This window comes from Hypanus sabinus, chromosome 8, assembly GCF_030144855.1.
Source record: "Hypanus sabinus isolate sHypSab1 chromosome 8, sHypSab1.hap1, whole genome shotgun sequence".
Classification (NCBI taxonomy): domain Eukaryota; kingdom Metazoa; phylum Chordata; class Chondrichthyes; order Myliobatiformes; family Dasyatidae; genus Hypanus; species Hypanus sabinus.
In genome coordinates this window covers 108,955,654-108,977,616 of record NC_082713.1, presented here as the reverse complement: position 1 = coordinate 108,977,616, position 21,963 = coordinate 108,955,654, and the positions used below count along the sequence as shown (strand labels likewise).

At 43.3% G+C, this 21,963-nt stretch overlaps 1 protein-coding gene across 2 annotated transcripts in view; it reads right to left on the bottom strand.

Moving 5' to 3' along the window:
• The window catches only part of pawr (PRKC, apoptosis, WT1, regulator), a 171,068-nt gene that overhangs the window by 60,268 nt on the left and 88,837 nt on the right, over positions 1-21,963 (bottom strand). For both annotated transcript variants that reach the window (XM_059977574.1, XM_059977572.1), the window contains exon 3: positions 1,454-1,573. In XM_059977574.1, coding sequence (XP_059833557.1) covers positions 1,454-1,573 — 120 coding nt within the window. The remainder of the gene's footprint in view (positions 1-1,453; positions 1,574-21,963) is intronic.

Genomic DNA, 21,963 nt, shown 5'->3' with positions numbered 1-21,963 from the left:
CCAGAGACCTTTGTCACAGTCTGATTCCTACATTGGTTCCACTGAATTGGATTTTGCAAGCAGCCAAAACCACTTACACGTGTCTGTACTGAGGAACGGAGACAGCCTCCTTCAGTAAAACTTGACCTGTCTCTCCACTGCAGGACACACCAAAACACACCACGGTCACAAATTATTTTACAATGTACAGAAAACCGAAGCAATCAGATTACCCACAGCAAGCTCCTACGCACACCACAATATTCACTCCACATCCACTCTATATAGGCTTTCAATATTCGATAGGTTTCAATGAGATCCCCCCCTCATTCTTCCAAACTCCAGCAAGTACAGGTCCAGAACTATCAAACACTCTTCATGTGTTAACCCTTTCATTCCTAGGATCATTCTCATGAACTCCTCTGGACCCTCAGCAATGCCAGCACATCCTGAAATTAGTCACAATAGTCAAGTTCAGTCTGACCAATGTCTTATAAAGCTTCAGCATTACATTCTTGCTTTTGTATTCTACTTCCATTTCAACCAGCAGGTTAACCTTTAAGGAATCCTACACAAGGACCCCCAGTACCTTTACACTTCTGATTTCTGAATCCGCTCCCCATTTAAAAAGTAGTCTATGCCTTTATTCCCTCTACCAATGTACATTTTCCTACACTCAATTCCATTTGCCACTTCTTTGCCCATTCTTGAAATTTGCCCAAGTCCTTAATGTTCTTGTAAATGTCTTTCTTGCAATTGCAAGACCCAGTTGGACATTGGCAATACTGTATGTCCGGTTCATTGGTGAGACTGACAGCAGAGGAACCACGGCCTTGGGTTGTCATCTGTTGCAGCCACCCAAGAAAGAAAGCACAGGAGGTGGTGTGGGAGAGAACAGAGACATGGTGGTCGTGCTGAAATCTGTACTGTATTGAGGACTGGCCCCTGCAGGCCAGCTGCTCTCCAGTGTTCGCTCCCTAGATGACAAACTGGATTGCCTTTGTCTGTGTCTGACCCGGCGCGAGATGAGGAACTGCTGCGTGACTGTTCTTGCGGAAACGTGGCTCCGGGACAACATCCCGTGCACCATCAATCCTCAGGCCAGGCCACTCAGGAACTTGCGCTGATATTATTTTGTGACTGGATACGCTGTGTGCACTGCATTTTACACCTTGCCCCAGATGAACGATGTTCCATTTCGCTGTCTACATATGATTGACTGAATGACAATTAAATATAAGCTTGAACTCTACAGACTTCTCGCTTCCTTATTGTTAAAGAACCAAGAACCCTAACAAAGTTATGCACTCGCAACTATAATCGATAATAAAAATAGATGCTAATATCCAGCACATATTAAAACTTAAATTAAAAATCTATAAAGCAAATATGCTAAATGCCTACACAAAGCTCATAATGATATGATTGTAACAGCGAGGAGAGACACAAAGTTAAAAGCAGGGATTGAGCTTACTGGATACGGGCTGCCTGTGTCCGATGTAATGGACTCATTCAGGATGGTGTTCTGCTGAGTGGTGGCATCCTCTCTCTGGTGCAGCTTCTGTTCCGAAGGGTCATTGTCCTCGTCAGGGCTCTGAAGGAACAACAATACAGAACTTTAGGAATGATCCTTTCTCCCAGCAGAGTTCCCCAACATGGGGAGCAGTAATGCAGAGAGATGAATGAATGTTTTCTGACCTTGAGAAACTTAGTGTCACATCAACACAAGCTTCTAAGAATCCACCATTCCAACCCCACCTCCCCTGACGTTGTCTGACTCCATCACTTCAGTTCTCCAGCTGCTGAAAGCCTCATCGTCTCCACTAACTCTGAACTTGGCTGCAAAACTTGGTCCTAACCAACCTCCCTCATTCTGCCCTCCATAAACTGGTGGCTAAGCGAAGTGCTGCCCATCTTCCAACTCCAAACGAGTCCAGATTGCCAACTGAGCTCACAGCCAACTGAACTGGGCTCCAGCTTCAGCACTCTATATTTTACAAATCCCACCTCTCCCATCACTGTAATCTCCTCTAGTCCTACAGGCATGACACTGTCTCACTGAATTTAACCACTCCACCACTGGTGATCATATCTTCTGCTATCTATACCATGTATACTCTGCTCTAAGTGTCCCTCCACACAACTCTTTCTCCTCCATGGAAGCACTATGCCCAAGTACTTGCTCATCAGGCCCAATATTTCCCTACTACATTAACTTTTCTCTGTTCATCACTTCTTTCCAGGCTCTTAATCTTCTCGGTGGTTTGCATCATGAACAGGGTTCAGGAACAATTATAATCCTTTAACCATCCTGCTCCTGAACCAGCATGGATAACTTCACTCACCACCACTAAACTGATTTCACAAACTATGCATTCACTCTCGCAGTCTCTATAAATCATGATCTCTGTATTGTTTATTTAATATTAGATTTTTAATTTCACAGTTTGCCTTCTTTTACACATTGGTTGTTTATCTTTATGTTTTCTTTTTCATTGATTCCATTGTATTTCTTTGTTCTATTGTGAATGCCTGCAAGAAAGTGAATCTCAAGGTGGTATATGGTGATATATACATACTTTGATAATAAATTTACTTTGCATTCTCAAGTCTAACAGTGTTGTGAGGATGCCTGCCACCCTGGCCATTCTCTTTTCTCTCTTGGAGAAGATACAAGCATTTAAAGACCTGGTCAACCGGATTCAGGAAACATCTTCTTTGCCCCACTGCTGAATCCATTATCTTTTTCACAACCCTTTCCCAGTGGTGCTACCACATTCTCGAATCCTTAAATCCAACATTTTCCGTTATTGTCACATTTCCTTTTTGCATTATTTCAGCCTCCAACCTGACAGCATGAACATCAATTTTTCTAACTTCCAGTAATTTCTCCTCACCTACCCCTTCTCTGTTTATCTATTCCCCATTTCAGCTCCCCTCTTTACCCATCTCTTCTTCCTATGTGCCCTTCTCTTCCACAGACCACTACACTCCCCCATCAGATCCCTTCTTCTTCAGCCCTTTACCCCTTCCACCTATCCCTTCCCAGATTCTTACTTCCTCCCCTTCCTCAACCAAACATCTTCCCCCTTAACTGGTCTCACCAGTCAACTTGTACTCCTTCCCTTCCCCTCATCTTATTTTGGTTTCTGCCACCTTTCCTTTCCAGCCCCGTTGAAGGATCTTGGCCCAAAATGCTTACTGTTTATTCCCCTCCATAGATACTGCCTGACCTGCTGAATTCTTCCAGCATTTTGTGTTGAAATGTGTTAAGAAATGCTACAATGGACTCCAGTACACGGTCTTTTCCCAGTGTTGGGGAATCAAGAACTAGTGGGCATAGGTATAGGGTGACAGGGGAGAGATTTAATAGAAATCTGAGGGGAAACTTTTTCACCCACAGGGTGATCTGTATTAGGAACGAGCTGCCAGAGGAACCTGTTGAGGCAGATACATTAACAGGCACTCGGACAGGTACGTGGACAGAAAAGGTAGAACACTACAGCACAGTCCAGGTCCCTCAGCTCAACAATGTTCTGCCACCTTTTAACCTACTCCAAATCAATCTATCCCTTCCCTCCTACATAGTGCATAACCTTCCATTTTTCTTACAGCCCTGTGCCTATCTACGAGACTCTTACACATCCCTAATGTATCAGCCTCTAGCACTCACTCCGTGTAAAAAAAAACTTCCTCTAGTCAGCATCAAGGATTAATTTTATTCGCTATGTACATTTACAAGTACTAGGAATTTGTTGAGGTGCATTGGCACGACATTCAACAATTATAAAGAGTTATATAAAGTTAGAGCTTTACTCTAATATAAAGTTAACGTACGGATATCGAATAAAGTGTGCGTAAATAAATACCAGCATGTTACCTCAAATGAGAATCTTGGTGGCAACAATCAGTTAGGCTGAAGGGCCAGTTTCCAAGCCGTATGACTACTTTACCCTTTGTATATTCTGCTGTTCTGTGCTTGTCACTGTATTTACCACCACGTCTACTGTTTAGTCTGTGAGCTTCACAGGAGCAAGGAAGTGCACCCTGAATGCCAATAAACTAATCTGTATTTGGAAGCAGGTGCCTATTGAGGCCCAGCTCTGAGGAAACGCTCCTGGTCTGCAGAGATTAAGCACCAGAAGGGCGAGGCCAGTGTGCAGGAATGCAGACAATGCCAGCGCTCTTCCATTCCCCACTCCTCCACAATTCCATACGCTGTGGGGGTAAAAAGGATGTTTTATATAGTTAACACAGCTGGCTTTTGAAGCATTATAATGGGCAAACATGCAGAAGAGGCTGCTCAACCTAATCCCACTACCCACCTCTCACTCCACAGCCATGCATGCAGCAGCTCTTCCAGGACATTTAAACACTGAGCTTCTGTCTCAACCACTCTCTCAGATAAGTTCAGAACCTCTCCACTGTTTATTTAGAAATGCAGCTCCTTTTGGTCCAACGAGGCCTCACTGCCTGCACAATTATACCAATGCAGAATGCAGACTAACCAGTCAGAGTTAAAGACATGCCCTCTTCTCATTACTACCATCAGGACGGAGGTACAGGAGTCTGAAGATACACACTCAACATTTTAGGACCAGCTGCTCTACCATCAGATTTCTGAACAGCCCATGAACACCACCTCACCAATTTTGCTCTCTTTTTGCAATAGTTATTTTTTATAATTTCTTACTGTAAAGAAAATTTTAATGTATTGCACTGCCCTGCTGCAAAACAACAAATTTCATGACGTTGGTCAGTGATAACGAACCTGATTCGGAGAAAGCACAGTGTAGGCAGGTAATAGAATGCAAGATCATTACGAGGTGGGTTGGAAGGTCAATAATCCAACTTGTTGTACGAGGGAATCATTCAATAGTCTTATTACAGTAGGGTAGAAGCTGTACTTGAGCATGGTGGCACATGCTTTCTAGTTTTTACATCTTCTGCCTGATGGAAGGGTGTGGCTGGGTCTTTGATTATGCTGGCTGCTTTTCCAAGACATTGAGAAGTAAAGTCCACGGAAAAGCAGCTCATTTCCAAGAAGTGCTGAGCCGTGTCCACAACTCTCTGCAGGTTCTTGCGGTCGCGGGCAGAACAGTTACCATGCTGCACCGCAATAGGATGCATTCTATGGCACATCAATAAAACTGGTGAGCGTCAAATGATATGTTCTGAATTTCTTTAGCCCCAAACTTAGGAGCATCGGTATTGCAAGGGAGCAGAAGGAAGTCCTACTGTGCTCTTCTATAGAATGGTGGCATAGAATTTTCAGCATCCAACAGAGGGTAGACCTCACCATGAATGTCACCCTCATCTTACTGATGAACAACCGACATCAGAGGCATGGTTACTGCTCAGGATGGACTTGCCCGTGTCAGATCTGGAGCCCAAATGGGGTGAATGGATCTGGGTTGATCAAAAGGTTGAACAGGACTGGGAGGTTAGAAACCCTCTCCCGGGAGAAGGTAGGAGAGTGGGGTTGAGAGGGATAATAAATCAGCCACGATGGAATGGTGGAGCAGACTGGATGGGCCAAATGGCTTAATTCTATTCTTCTGTCTCATGGAATGCTCCAACCTTCCTCAACTGTTCACCCTGTCCAAACAGTTGGTTTACCACATTCCCTGAACATTAATATCACAAAAATGTGGTCAAGAGGCGGAATCTCTACAAAAATTCCATCCTAACAACAGCAAATAAAACAGTGACCCAACCACTTAATGTCTGACCCAAATTCTTCAGATATTTCTGAACATTCTGAACAACATTGCAGCAAAAAAGAATGCTTTCATAATTCTAATTCTCTCCGTGGGCTAATCATTTTGTGAATCTGTAGCTTGCCAACAGTCCCGTTAAGGACCTTAGGGTATTCCATTGTGTTAGGGTCAGCTAACAAATGCAAGATAATGGTTACCAGTTCCAATAAAATGTACCCAGAAGGTGTCACAAGGTATGTCTATTCCTCAAAAAGTTTTGATTATACAACAGCACATCACAGGAACAGGCCCTTTGGGGTTCATGATGTTGTGCCAAACCCTAAACTAATCCCCTTTGTCTACACATGGTCCATATCCCTCCATTCACTGCACATCTATGGGCCTAAGAGCTTCTTAAATGCCTCTATTGTATCGACTCCCACTATCATAAACACAGGAAATTCTGCAGATGCTGGAAATCCAGAGCTAACCTACAATATGCTGGAGGAACTCAGCAGGTCGGGCATCATCTATGGATGAGAATAAACAGTCGACATTCCAGGGCAAAGACCCTTCAACAGGATAGACTTCACTTTTAGTTTCAACCTCATCAGGAGGAATGGTCTCAGCCTAAAATGTTGATTCCCCCCATAAACACTGACTGACCTGCTGAGTTTCCTCCATCATCACCGAGGCACCTCCACCTGATAACGAGGACATGTAGTGGGAGAACAGAGGGGTGTGATGGAATGTATAAGCGGTGATAGAGGCTGAAGCAGTAGCAGAACAGTACAGCACAAGAACAGGCCCTTCAGCCCACAATGCTGTGCTAAATAATATTCAATGTCGAACTAAACTAATCCCTTCTGCCAACACCATGTCCATATTATTCCATTTCCTGCACATTCATGTGTCTATTGAAGAGCCTCTTGAACACCCTTATTAAATCTGCCTCCAGCCAGTGCCCACCACTCTGCATACAAAAACATCTCCTTTGAACTTTCCCCCTTTCACCTTAAATGGCTGCCGTCTAGTATCAGACATTTCGATTCTGGATAAAGGATACCCACTGGAGTTGAACAGCAAGTCACACATTTTGGGGTAATTAGTGACGGTGTATCACCCCAGGAGGCCACATGTGGCAACAGTGCCAGAGGTTTTAAGTGTAAAGGCTGATTTATACTTGTGCGTCGTATCGACGCCGTAGGTACCTCGTACCCTACGCCATAAGGTGATGTGCACCTCCCCAGAGAAATAACTCATGTATCGTGGCAACGCAGACCGCAACAACTGTGATTGGTCTGCTTAGTAGCATCGCATTTCCTCCTACGCATTTCCAGTTGCTTCTTCTCCGCCATGTCTGTACACCGATGCGGAAATAGATTAACCAAATTGTCAAATATACCTGCCGACATGCGAGAATGTTTGAAATGCATTTCCTCGTCCATGTCTCTCACGAAGAAACTCAACACAGTGGCATAGAAACCCCTTTGCCAACTAGCGTTTTCACGCACCAACGCATGCTGGCTATGACATAGAGCAACACAGAAGTGAAAATCAGGGTTACAGCGTAGCCCGTATGCACAAGTATAATTCAGCCTTAACTGAACACTACTTAATCCATTGTCTACAAAGTCAAGAATGAAAAAGCATTGCACAGTTTATTCTCGTAATTATGTACTTATTTTGGTTAAAAATTGAAATTAGAGATGGACAAAGTGCTCAGCATGCCATCAATATCTACATGCTGTTTAAAAAAACCAATTCCAGTGATTAATAACATCTAAAATGTACTTGAAGCCAGTCCTAATCAACACAAAACACATTTGACTCTATTCCTCTCTCTAGATGCTGCCTGACCTGCCAAGTTCCTTCAGCATTTTGTGTGTGTTGCTCTGGATTTCCAGCATCTGCAGAATCTCATGTTTGAAACTTACTTGGTCAGTTACATGATGGGAAAGTTCAGAAGGTGTGGCCAGACACAGGCAAATGGGACGAGCTTGGTCAGGTCATCATGAACCAAAGAGCTGTTTCCATGCTGTAAGACTCTATGATTGAATATTAACTTTGTAGACAGTGCTGAGGTTTATTATCATTTCCAATAGACAGCCCATTTGCTGTACCCATCCCCTTTGAAACTGACAGGAATATCAATATTCATTTTTACTGCATCAGGCGAAACCGCAGCCACAACTTCATGTCCTCAGGAGGCACAGAAACTGAAGCTCCATATTGGCTGCTAATTAGTTTGTTTCACAAGTCGGCCGCAGCACAGAGCCAAGTCCCTGCACTGTAGCCAACTTCTCTGCCCAATGAAGCAGTGGAGGTTACCTCAGTAAACATATTTCAGACAAGGTTGGATAGATTTTTGCATAGTAGGGGAATCGAAGGTTATGGGGAAAAGGCAGGTAGGTGGGAATGAATCCATGGCCAGATCAGCCATGATCTTATTGAACTGTGGAGCAGGCTCGACAGGCCAGATGGCCGACTCCTGCTCCTCTTTCTTATTTTCTTATGAGTCAGAACCACCACCTACACAATTTATTCCAGGCTGCCTATGCTAAATATTTGCCGGAGTCCTGGTGTACCACCAAAGTCTCTAGCAAATTTGTACAGATGTACTGTGGAGAGCATCCTAACTAGTTACATCACTATTTGGTATGGAGAGGCCACTCCACAGGATCAGAAAAAGCTGCAGAGGTTTGTAAACACAGCCAGTTCCACCATGGGTGTGACCCCCAGCCCCCACCCCACCATTGAGGACATCTTCAGAAAGAGATGCCTCGAAATGGCAGCACCCATTATTATGGATCCATCACCCAGGACATACGCTCTTCTCATTCATACCATCAAGGAGGTACAGGAGCCTGCAGATTGACGCTCAACATTTTAGGAAGTTTCTTCCCCTATGCCACCAGATTTCTGAACAGTCCATGAACACTACCTCATTTCTTTTGCTCTCTTTTTGCACTTTTCACTTAATGTTTTATATATATTTCTTATTGTAACTTATAGCCTATTTTATGTCTTGCACTGTACTGCTGTTGCAAAACAACAAACTTCACGACATTTGTCAGTCTATAATCTCCTCCAGGTCAACAACCCATCAACCATTCTGCTATTCTCTAGCTTTTGCCTCTTGTGGCTCATGGACTGACTTCAGCCCAGTTTTAGCTTCAGTTGCAAAATTACTCCCCCTCCCCCCCAAAACCTCTCTGAATTAGGGCTTTTCTCTTTGGAGTGAAGCAGGATGAGAGATGATTTGATAGAGCCTCCTGATGAGACATAGATAGAATGGTCAGCCAGCCAGAGACCTTTTTCCCCCAGGGTGGTCTAATTTTAAAGTTATGGGAGGAAAGTATTGGATGTCAGATCAGAAACAAAAGAAAATCTGCAGATGCTGTAAATCCAAGCAAAACTCACAAAATACTGGAGGGACTCTGCAGGCCAGGCAGTACCTATGGAAAAGAGTACAGACATCCTTTAAACCAAGACCCTTCAGCAGGAAGGGTCCTGGTGAAGGGTCTCTGCCCAAAACGTCAACTGTACTCTTTTCCATAGTTCTGCCCGGCCTGCTGAGTTCCTCCAGCAGTTTGGGGATGTCAGATTTTGGTCTTTTACATAGAGAGCAGTGAAAGAGGCAGGTATATTAGGGATATTCAGGAAACTGCAAGACAGGCACACAGGGGGTCATGTAGGAGGGAAGGTTTAGATTACTTATAGTACGTTAAGGATCAGCACAACATTGTGGGCTGAATGGCCTGGACTGTGCTGTTCTATGGTTTGGTGATGCACCCTGTTCATGCAGAAGAAATCTGAAAGCAAATGTCCAGGATTCAATAGGAGAAACATCCTCCAGATAGGCCAGACAGGAGTGAGCCAAGGAGGAATTCCCTCGCCCCTCAAGAAATTGCATAACTTGGGAATTCTCTACCCAGAGAACTTCTGATGTTTACTCTGCTGAATGCAAAATAGAGATTTATAATTTGGGATAGAAGAATAGTAGAGGACAATGGCACTGAGATAAAATATCAAGCACAAAACAATCTTTCAATATTTTTAAGATATACAAGTCAAAAAAGATAAAATAATACCAAATACATTATATTTGAATCACACTTGCAATCTCATTACCCTATGTTCATGTAAATTCAATTAAATCATAATATTGAAATAAGATAATTTTATTATACAAAAATAGAATCTAAGCCCTCTACCAAGATCAAAGCTGTTTGGTAAAGAAAGAAAAAAGGAAAAAATCCTTATCATATAGTGAAATATGTTATTAGCCAACATCTGTACTTTAACAGCAAATCAAAGGTTTTGAAAATAGTTCAAAAATGGTCCCCACAATGTTTGAAAGTCTTGATTAGATTTTGAAATTGAACAACGGATCTTCTCTAAATTTATGCAAGACATAACATCACGTAACCATTGAGCGTGAGTAGGTGGAATGACAAACAGTCAATAAACATTCTGATTATGTAAACACTGGGCTGGTCCCTCTGCAGAAACAGCCCAAACACTGCATATGAACAGAGGAAAACCAAGAAGCAACATTCACCCTTCCTCCACTGAAAGAGAGCAGATGCTTGGTGGATGACACTCACAAAGCAAGACGTTCTGAGGGCACTGCTATTTTCATTCATTTGGGCCTAACTGGGTGGCAGAATGCAGTAACGGGCACCATGGTAGTGTAGCGTTTAGCACGACAATATTACAGCTTGGGGCGTTCCGGAGTTCAATTCCAGCACCATTCCGTAAGGAGTCTCTATACCTTCTCCCTGTGGAATTCATGGGTTTTCCTCGGGGTGCTCCAGCTTCCTCCCACAGTCCAAAAGACACACAAGGTAGTTTAACTGGTCATTGTAAATTGTCCCATGATTCGGTTTGGGTTAATCAGAGTTGTGGAGTTGCTGCGTCTGCATGGCTCAAAGGGCCGACAGTGCACTGTCCGCTAAATAAAAGCCTCACATCCTCAGGAGATGCAGAAACTAAAGGTCCACACTTGCTGCTAATTGTTTTGTTTCACAAGTTAGCAGCAGTGCTGAGCATATTCTGAACAGCAACCTGCTCAATTCATTCCATGCTGCCTCTGTTCCCTCCTCCACCCCGCCTACTCATAGTGATCACTGCTCTGGGATTACTGACTACAGAAGGAAGAAACTGGAGGTCCATGAGCCAGTCCTCATTCGGGGATCACAGGTGGAGAGGGTTAATAACTTCAAATTCCTTGCGACGACCAGCACATAAGCACCATCATAAAGAAGGCACAACAGTGCCTCTACTTCTCGTGTTTGCGTATAGATTCGGGATATTACCAAAATCTTTGACAAACTTTATCACATTAAGGATGCTCATTATCCTTATAGTCTGCATCACAGCCTGGTACAGAAACAACAATGCCCAGGAATGGAAAAGTATGCAAATAGTGGTGGATAAAGCTCTCCACTGAGCACACCTACAAGGAGGACTGCAGATTCACTCGTGTTACCCATCATCAAGGACCTCCACCACCCAGGCCATTCTCTCTTCTCCCTGCTCACATTGGGAAGGAGGCACAGGAGCCTTAGATTCCACACCACCAGGTTCAGGAACCATTATTACCTTCAACTAACAGGCTCCTGAGCCATCATGGATAACTTCAATCACAACGCTGAACTGATTCCACAACCAATGGACTCACTTTCAAGGACTCTGCATCTCATGTTCTCAGTATTACTTGTTTGTTTATGTATTTATTTTTATTGGCACAGTTTGTCTCCTTTTACACAATGGTTGTTAGTCAATGTTTGTGTGTAGTTTTTCACTGATTCTATTGTGCCTCTTTGTTCTACTGTGAACACCTGCAAGAAAAAGAATCTTAAGGGGGGGTATATGGTGACATACATGTGTTTTGATAATAGTTTTACACTGAACTTTGAGTGTGTATGCCGGAAGGGATGTACTGCCTCCTCTTATTGTGCGGCCACGATCACTCGCATGCTGCAACTGACTTTCAGATACAAGTGGCATCAAGTCCTTAAAAACTGGCCACTCAGCCCAATTGAGGTTTAAAAACAGCTACTTCCCTTCAGCCATTCACTTCCCGAACCAAATCACTACAGTTTAGCCACACTAGGCCTGCTTTGATCACTTGGCACCAAAATAGACTTTAGACATTACCAGGTTAGAGAAATCGACATTTATACCATCAGATTGGAGGCAATTAAAACGGAATAAGAAGTGTTGCTCTTCCAACCTGAGAGTGACTTCATCGTGACCAGAGAGGAGGCCAGAGACTGAAATCACAATGGGAATGGGAAGTAGAATTAAAGCGGGTGGCCATCAGGAAGTCCTGCCTTTTGTGGCAGACGAAGCAAAGGAGAGCTTGGAAATTCCTTTCGACAGATGCTGCCTGACATGCTGAGTTCCTGTAGCATCGTGTGTGTGTCGCTCAGAGATTCTGCAGATGCTGGAAATCTTGAGGAATTCTGGACAAAATGCTGGAGAAATTCAGTTCTGATAAAAGGGCCTTGGCACAAAATGTCGACTGTTTATTTCCCTCCATAGATGCTGCCTGACCTGCTGAGTTACTCCAGCATTTTGTGTGTGTTCCTCTGGATTTCCAGCAACTGCAGAATCTCTTGTGTTAACGTTGCCTTCTACTGTGCATCAATAAAAGCTGGTAGCCAAAACGGGGAATGGAAAAAGAGAGAAAGGGGAGGGAGAAGGATTGAATTTGCCAACTTGCCCCAGTCCTAACCTTTTTAACCAGTCCTGAGAAAAGGATCTTGGGCTGAAACACTGACTGTTTATTCTCCTCCATAGAAGCCACCTAACCTGCTGAGTTCCCCCAGTATTTTGTGTGTGTTGTTGTGATCCAGATGACGATTATTCCTTAACTAATGTTGGCAGCCAGTCAGCCGGCCAGCCACACCCATTCAACACAGGGTGAGGGCTTTGAGAGCGTGGGCGAAACTTGCCTACTAACCAGACAGGATTACTGTACGCTGATGAATGAAGGAATTGCAACTCACGGCGGTACCAACAGCAACACAGAAAACTGAGTGTCCAGCAGTTCAATGTTTACAGGGCACCGGAGGAAGCATCTTTCAAGTACTTAATAATGGTATGAAGAATCAACTTTACACTACATAAACATAGTCTGGCATCTCGTTTCATTCCATTAATCACCAGACAAAGAAAATACTGGCTGAGAATTTTTTTTATACAAAGAATCTCAGTTGCCTTGTGCAAACAAATTTAGTCACCTTTCCCATCATGCAGCTCTGTTTATCAGATATCTGCATTTAGTTCAACACTTTGCCTCACAGACAATGACTGTTTCAAAAGACTCAAACACAGCCATCTCTGTGCTGTAGGACCATAAGATATAGGTGCAGAATTCGGCCATTCGGCCAAACTATTCTGCTCCACCATTCAATCATGGTTGACTTATTATCCCTCTCAACCCCATTCTCCTGCCTTCTCCCTGTATCTTTAACACTCTGACTAGTAACCTCCACTTTAACTATACCCAATCAATGACTTGGCCTCCACAGCCATCCAAGGCAATGAATTCCACAGATTCACCACCCTCTGACTAAAGAAATTCGTCCTCGTCTCTGATCTTGCAAGAGAGGTGTTATTTTCATCTGGAATGGTAACATGACATTTTACTGTTTTATAGAAAGATACAGCACCATTACATCCTTCAGGCCCAACGAGCCCATGCTGCCCAATCACACCAATGTGACCAATTCATCTGCTCACCCAGTCAAGATGGTACTGAGCTGTGATCAGATGCAAGTTGTTTTTTTAGGCCCACAGGGATGGTTTTTTTAATTTTATTTTATTTAGAGATACAATGGGGAACAGTTTCATCCAGCCCAGCAAGCCTCACCCCGCTTATTTTAATCCTAGCCTAATCACAGGAAGATTTACAATGACCAATTAACCTATTAAGCAGTACATCTTAGGAACGTGGGTGGAAACCAGGGAACCTAGTGGAAACGCATGCTGTCACAGGAAGAACGTACAAACTTCTTACGGACCATATCAGAGTTGAACTCTGAACTCCGATGCACCCCCCCCCCCCCCACCCGTGGCACTTGTTTTGGAGACAGAGAGATGTTAAGAATCATGTTAAGTTTAGGGGCAGGGATATGGGGGGAGTCAGCAGTCAGACAGCAGTCTAGGCTTTTGTTCTGCATTTGAAGGCCAACAGAGAGGTACAAAGAACATCCATGCTCAAACGTCAGGCCAGAAGACCTGAAAGGATGTTATCTGGTGACATCCAGATCCGTGAATTCCAGTTTCAGGGTTCCCATGCGGGCAGGAGCTGTGAGGGCCTGACCACCCCCCAACCCCTGGAATGCAAGTTGATATTGGAGAGGAGAATTTTGAATAAATTGGTTTGCGTTGATAACACTGAATTATCTCACAACCTGTGGACCCATCTTTCAAGGACTCTACAACTCATGTTCTCAACATTATTTATTACTATTATTTTAATTGCAGTTTGTTTTCTAGTGCACATTGTTTGTGCGCCTTTATTAGCTTGTCTTTCTTTGCATCTACTGTGAATGTTCTATATGGTGACATATGCAGCACGTACTTTGATCATAAATTTACCTTGTATTTTGAAACAACGCCAACCAGAAGTAGCCAAATGTTCTCCAAGATTAATTGTCTGGTCAGTACCTGAGGATGGTCCCATGTAGTGCTGTGACACTGTATAGGCAGCGTGGCAGTGTAACACTTTACGGCGCCAGTGATCAGGGTTCAATTCCCACAGCTTTTTGTAAGGAGTCTGTATGTTCTCCCTGTGACCGTAACGACGCTCCAGTTTCCTCCCACATTCCAAAAGACATATGGAATAGTAAGGGCTAGTAAGTTCTGGCGTGCCATGTTGCTGGGAGAACACGGGAACACTTGCAGGGTGCACCCAGCACGGATTCAGATTGCGTTGGTTGTTGATGCAAATTATGCATTTCATTGCATGTTTCAAAGCACATTTGACAAATAAAGCTAATCTTGACTTATCATAGCTAGCATTACGCGTTATGTCAACAAAGATTCTATTCCTGAATGTGTTATTTCCCTCGATGCGGAGAAAGCATTTGATCGTATAGAGTGGAACTACCTTTTTGCAGTTTTAGAAAAAATTGACCTTGGCCAAAGTTTCATCTCTTGGATCCAATTGCTGTACCTGTGTCCTACTGCTTCTGTTTTAACTAATTTTCAGAAATCCCAAGCATTTAATCTCAAACGTGGCACCCACCAGGGATGCCCCTTAAGTCCCTTTCTCTTTGATTTGGCTATGGAGCCTCTGGCGACAGCATTTCGAAACCGCCCTGAATTGACTGGGATTTGGAGAGGGGGTGTTGAGCATAAAGTTTCTCTTTATGCTGATGACTTATTACTCTTTCTCTCAAATCCATCTACATCCTTACCTCCAATGTTTTCACTTCTTGACCAGTTTAGCCAGATCTCTGGCTATAAACTTAATTTACATAAGAGTGAACTTCTCCCAATTAATAAAGAAGCACAAGAACTAACATTTCATGATCTCCCTTTTAAAGTAGTCCATAATCAATTCACTTATCTTGGAATTACAGTCACAAGGAAGTTTAAAGATCTCTTTCGTGAAAACTTTGCCAATCTTTCATATGCTATAAAACAGAGTCTGGTACAATGGTCACCTCTATCTATGTCTTTGGTAGGTCATATTAATGTTGTTAAAATGTATGTTCTCCCCAAATTTTTATACCTATTTCAATCTATCCCAATTTTTATTCCTAAATCTTTTTTTGATTCCTTAGACTCTATTATTTTGTCATATCTGTGGCAGAATAAGCGCTCTAGAATTAATAAAATCCATCTCCAAAAATCTAAAAAAGAGGGTGGCATGGCTTTACCTAACTTTTGTTTATATTATTGGGCAGCTAATATACGTTGTGCTACCTTCTGGTCTTTCTTCCATGGCCAACCCGAGTGCCCTAACTGGGTGGCGATGGAGCTGAGCTCCACTAAAGAATTATCTATCTCTGCACTTCTTGGCTCTGCACTCCCTAGTAGTCTGCCCAGATCAATAGCTAATCCTCTTGTTAGACACACTTTGCGAATATGGGCTCAGATCAGGAAATGCTATGGTTTCCAGGGGTTTTCCATTTCCAGCCCTATTGCTCATAATCACCTTTTTATACCTACTACATACGATTCAGCATTCCAGGTCTGGTATAGGAAGGGCATTAGACATTTTGAAGATCTTTTCATTGATAATCGCTTCGCTTCTTTTCAGCAGCTCTCTGTTAAGTTCAATCTGCCCAACGCTCATTTTTTCAGATATCTCCAAATCCGACACTTTATTGCTCCTTTAATTCCTAACTTTCCTGAAATGCCTGCGAAAAATGCTACGGACCTATTTCTTTCCATGAATCCACTAGGTAAAGGCTTAATATCAATCATCCGAGATAAACTAGCAGCCTTACGACGGGCCTCCATGGATAAAATCAAAATGGCCTGGGAGCAGGATTTAAATATCTCCTTATCTGAGGAGAGCTGGGATTCAGTTCTCAAATCGGTTAACTCAACCTCTCTTTGTGCTCACCACTGCCTTTTACAGTTTAAGATTGTTCATAGAGCCCATTTGTCTAAATCTAAACTATCTCGATTCTACCCTAGCGTTAGTCCACTCTGTGATAAATGCAAGAGGGGCGTGGCCTCTCTCATCCATATGTACTGGTTCTGTCCTAGCTTGGAGAAATTCTGGAAAGATGTCTTCACTACGTTATCGTATATTCTGAATCAGCACCTAGAACCAAACCCCTTAATTGCTCTGTTCGGTTTTTGGGGCGAGACAGATTTATGTCTGGGTCCGACAAAATGCCGAATATTATCCTTTGCCTCTCTCCTGGCTAGACGCTTGATCCTCCTCAGATAGAGAGATGTTGCCCTGCCCACTCATGCTCAATGGCTTAACGACATCATGGCCTGCTTGGACTTCGAAAAAATTCATTATTCAGTTCTCAATTCGGATCTAAAGTTCCATAAGGTCTGGGGACCTTTTATCGAGTACTTTCATAACCTTCCTCTTGACTAGGGTTTTTTTTTCTTTTCGGTCCCTTGCTTTCAGCTCCTTTTTTTTTCTGGTAGAAGGCATTATTACCCTCTGTTGCTGAGTGTATTCACAGTCTGGGAGTTTGGCTGTCCTGACTTACACTCTCTATATTGTGTTGTGGTTGGTCTGGAGTTGCTGTTGTTTTTTTCTTGTGTTGTGGGGCTTGGGGAGAACACTAAGTTTACTTGTCTTTAATTTAGGTGCTTTTTTTTTGCTAAATTCTCTTCCTTTGTAGCATATTGTTATTGTATGCTTAATTTTGCACTGTTTTAATATTCCTCATTGGGATTTGGGGTTTTTAATTTGTAAAATATTTTGAAAAACTAATACATTTTTTTTAAAAAAAACAAAGATTCTAGCAAATTTCTACAAACAGCAAGCTTTCTAACTGGGGGGGGGGGGTGGCATCACTGTACCAATACACAAGATCAGAAAAAGCTACAAAGTGTTGTAAACTCCGCCAGCTCCGTCACGGGCACCAGCCTCTCCACTGTCGAGAACACAGTCATAAGGGCAATGCCTCGAGAAGGCAGCGTCCACCACGAAGGACCCTGACCATCCAGGATGTGCTCTCTTCTCACCTGAGCCTGAAGACACACACACACTCAACATTTTAGGAACTGCTTCTTCCTTTCTGCCATCTGAATGGTCCATCAATCCATAAACATTACCTCATTACATTACTTAATGATATATTTTTTAAATTGTAATTTATAGTATGTTTTATATACTGCTCATTGTACTGCTCCATAAAGCAACAAATTTCATGACATGTATCAGTGATAATAAACAAGATTCTTAACCTTTTTTTATATAGTGGCTTACTAACAAAGCTCCCAAAATCCAGATCCAAGCCCCTGATGATACTTCCTGCAATGTGGCAGAACTGGTTTTTCATTCAATTTCATTCAGTTCAGTGCTCACAAAACTCTGTTTTACCGCCTGACATCCATCTGGTACTTTTAATCATGAGCTCGCTGAGTGACAAATATTAGAACTAGTAGACAGAATGCATTTGAATATCCAGAAGGCATTTAATGTCACCAAAACAGAAGAGCTGGTCAGCAACTTTAGGAAGAGGTCAGTGCACATGCCTGTTTACATCAACGGTGCGGAGGATGTCTGGGCTGAGATTTTCAAGTTCTTGGGCCAGTAGCCTATCCTGGTCCAACCATGGTTAAGAAAACTCAACAAAGCCTCTACTTCCTCAGGAGGCTAAAGGAATTCGGTATTTTTACTGATGCAGCATAAAAAAAGCATCCTATCTCAATGCATCACAGCATCGGATAGCAACTGCTCTGACTATGACCACTGTGGAATTTCAAGTCATCATTTTTACCTGCACTGCAATCTCTCTTTAGCCTGTACATTTTATGCAGCATCTGCTACTGTTCTAGCTCAATGCACCACGTAATGATAGATCTGCAGGAGTGACACGCAAGACAAGATTTTCATTGGACCTCTGTATATGTGACAATAACAAACCAATTCCAATCCAGCACTGAGGTATCAAGATGTCTTCATACAAAACACAAAACTAGCATGCTCGTACTCCAATCCAGTACCAAGGGATCATGTCTTGGCACAGAACACAAAATTAGCATGCTGAAACGCTAAGCAATTGGGAAGCTTAATAGAACATTGGCCTTTATTACAATTGGGTGGAGCAAAAATATGGAGCTAGTCACGCTAAAACTGCAGTGGTGAGACCACACCTACATTATTGTTTCTTGATCTGGACTCGTTAGAAACGTAAAACACTACAGCACAGTACAGGCCCTTTGGCCCATGATGTTGTGCCAACCTCTTAACCTCCTCGAAGATCAATCTAACACTTCCCTCCTACATAGCCCTCCATTTTTCTATCATCTATTTTCCTACCTAAGAGTCTCTTCAAAGTCCATAATGTATCTGTTTCTACTATCACCCCTGGCAGAGTGTATACAATACTCCACACACCCACCACTCTCACTGTGTAAAAAAATCTTATCTCTGACATCCCCCACTATACTTTCCTCCAGTCACTTTAAAATTATGTGTTCACAATTTTGCGATGGCTGCTCTGGGAAAAGGCGCTGGCTGTCCTAGGATTTAAAGGGATTACTTGTGTAAAGGGGATTTCTTCTTTTTCTTTGTTACTGTGTATGTAATCGAAAATGGCTTCTTTGTTTGGTGGTGGGACCACGGGCTGTCCGTACTGTTTGGAGAGTGAGGAGTGACAGGTTGGGATGATTCAGCAGTGGTAGGCTCCGCCCAGTTGTTGGAATAATATCCAGCCCTAAAGAGGAGGAGGCTTGGGCGGAGCGTACCTCTCAGTTGTTGGGTGAGTGGCAGTGCTTGGCTGAGGGAAAGCGACAGGGACTGGTTGAAAGTTTGAGTAGGCGGGCTGGTGACATTGTTAGAACTGTCGGGCGCAATTTCCTCGAAGTGACAGCTGCCAGTTCTGGGAAAGTGTGGGAAAATGCGTGTGGTTCGACTGGAAGTCAAATGCCGCAGCTGGGGGGCTTATCATATCCGTGGCAGGAGATTGGTGGAAAGTTTTTAGGGTATCCCTTTTGGCTGGGGGGGGGGGGGGCAGATAAATTGCTTGTGGTGCCAAGGGGATCTGTCAAGGGGATCAGTTGTTCCGTTGATCCGAGAGGTGTCGGGAAACTTAGAGGAGGCCCAGTGGGGGAACTCCCAGATAGTTGGCCTATGTAGCGCCTGAGGAACTGGGCGTGAGGTTTACTGTGTGGGGAGGAGATGTCACTGTTTGTGCTTGGGTTACGGTGTGTTGGCAGGAAAGGTGGCGAGTTATTTAATAGTCATGAGGACATGACTTTTATTTGGTGGGGGGAGAGTATAAAGGTGATTTCTTCTTTTTCTTTGTTCCTGTGTAAGTAATCAAAAATGGCTTCTTTGTTTTGTTAAAAGCAGGAATGCTTCTTTGTTGCGAGAGAGTGCTGGAAGCTTGTTTGGGTTCAAATTTACTGATAACGAGAATGGTATTCCTTTGTAAACCAATTGGGATTAATGTTCTTTCTTTTGAGTCTGTAAGCTTTTGTTGATGGGCTTTTGGGCAGATCGGCGTGAGGGGGTCGAGAGAAAGGACGCAATGCTGTAAACTGGGCGAGGAACGGGCCCCAAGCAGGGGTCCAAGGCCAGGAGGTACTCCGACGAGAGGAGATGAAGCTAGATGTGCTTGGTTGACCACTTTGGATGGTACTAAGCTGCAAGTCAAGGAGTTCGGAGGGTCCTGAGCTGCGAGTCGAGGAGTTCGGAGGGGATCGAATGGTGGCCAGAAGACTTCAGTAATTGAGCTCCAACGGTTGTGCACGAAGTGGTTTGGACTTTGATAAGTTTGACGCCTTTTCTTTATTTTTTTTTCTTCATATATACTGTATCGTTATTCATCACTTAGTTATAGTAACCTTTATAAATTGTACTCATTTAATCGCATATGGTGTACTGTCTCTTTTTGGGCGAGGCGGGGACATCACACAGCATCCACATCAGCTGATTACCCAGTGTGGTGGGGCTGAAGGCTGCTCCCCCTAGACAGGAACGAGCTGAGCGTGCCTGAGGCGACCCAGGGGGTTACACTTGGATTGGAAACAGTTCAGAGAAGATTCAGAGTGTTGACAGGATGTCCAATGAAGGAGATGTCTGATGGGGAAACACAGAGAAGACTGACGTGAACTCACTGAAGTTTGAAGGAAAGGGAGGTTACCTTATTGTAACACAAGAGTCAAACTGGGTGCTGAGAGAATGTTGCTCCTATTGAAAGTATCTACATCTGGAGGGGCATAGTTTCAGTTCAAGGGATAACCCATTTCACACAGATGTGAGGAGGAATTTCTCTCCTCAGATCAAGGATCTTTGCAGTCCTTTATCCCAGACAGTTAGGGGGTGGAATCATGGATTATGTTCAAGGTAGGGACATGTGGATATTTGGTCTACAGAGGAGGCAAGTATAATGAAAGCGGAACTGAAGCAAAGTTCAACTCTGCCATATTCTTACTGAATAGCACCCCAGCCCTACTCATAACCCTGGTCTTTATGCCCCACGTTCATTACCATGGTGGGAATAGTTTTGTGCATTGCAATCTCTGCATTTAAACAGAACATCCTCTTCTGTCTAACAAAGTTGCTGGCACATACTATAAACTCAGGCCTGAGAAACTAAACCATCATCTCACCTGTAAAACAGCACAATTATACCAAGCATTTCACAGGACCATGCACAAAAAATAACTTACTTTAGGAAATACTACTAGTGCCTCTGGCTGTGAGGTTATATAAATGCAAGTATTTATATTCATGGGAAAAGGACACATTACATTACTCTAAATCAGCTAGCAGTATCAAGCTAGGCTGAATGGCCTCCTTCTGTACTGTGTCATCCTCAGAGGCACTTGCATTGTATGTCAGTTACTCAACACCACTCAGTAATTAAGGGTGTTCCTCACCAAGGGCCCTGCAGTGGAAAGGGTGAGCAGCTTCAAGGTCCTGGGTGTTGATATCTCAGAGGATCTATCCTGTGCCCAACCTATTGCTGCAATCATGAAGTGGCTCTACTTCACTACAAGCTGAAGGAAGTTTGGTACATCTCCGAAGACTTGAGCAAGTTTCTACAGAAGTACTGTGGAGAGAAAGCTGACTTGTTGCATCACCACCTAGTATGTAGGTTGCAAACCACAGGTTTGAAAAAAGCTGCTGTACTGTAGACTCCAGTTTCTTCATGGGCACAACACCGTGTCAATGACATCTTCAAGAGGCAATGCCTCAGGAAGGCACCATCCATTGTTAAGGATGTGCCCTCTTCTCATTACCATCATCGAGGAGGTACAGCAGCTTGAAGACTGAATGTTTTAGGAACAGCTTCTTCCCATCAGATTTCTGAACGGCCAATTTGCTCTCTTTTTAAACAAATTATTTATGTTTTATACTTCTTGTTGTAACTTAAAATATTTTTACGCATTGCACCGCACTGGTGCTACAAAACAACATGTCTCACAACACATCAGTGATACCTGATAAACCTGATTCGGAGGTACAGTGATTAAAAAAACAGCCACAAACACAACTTACTAATGTGACAAGGTTAAAGGCTGCATGCAGATTCTCAGCAGGTTTTAGCTGTGAAAACACCACAGGCTTCAACTAGTGAGCGTTTTATTTACTCAACAGATGTATCTGGAT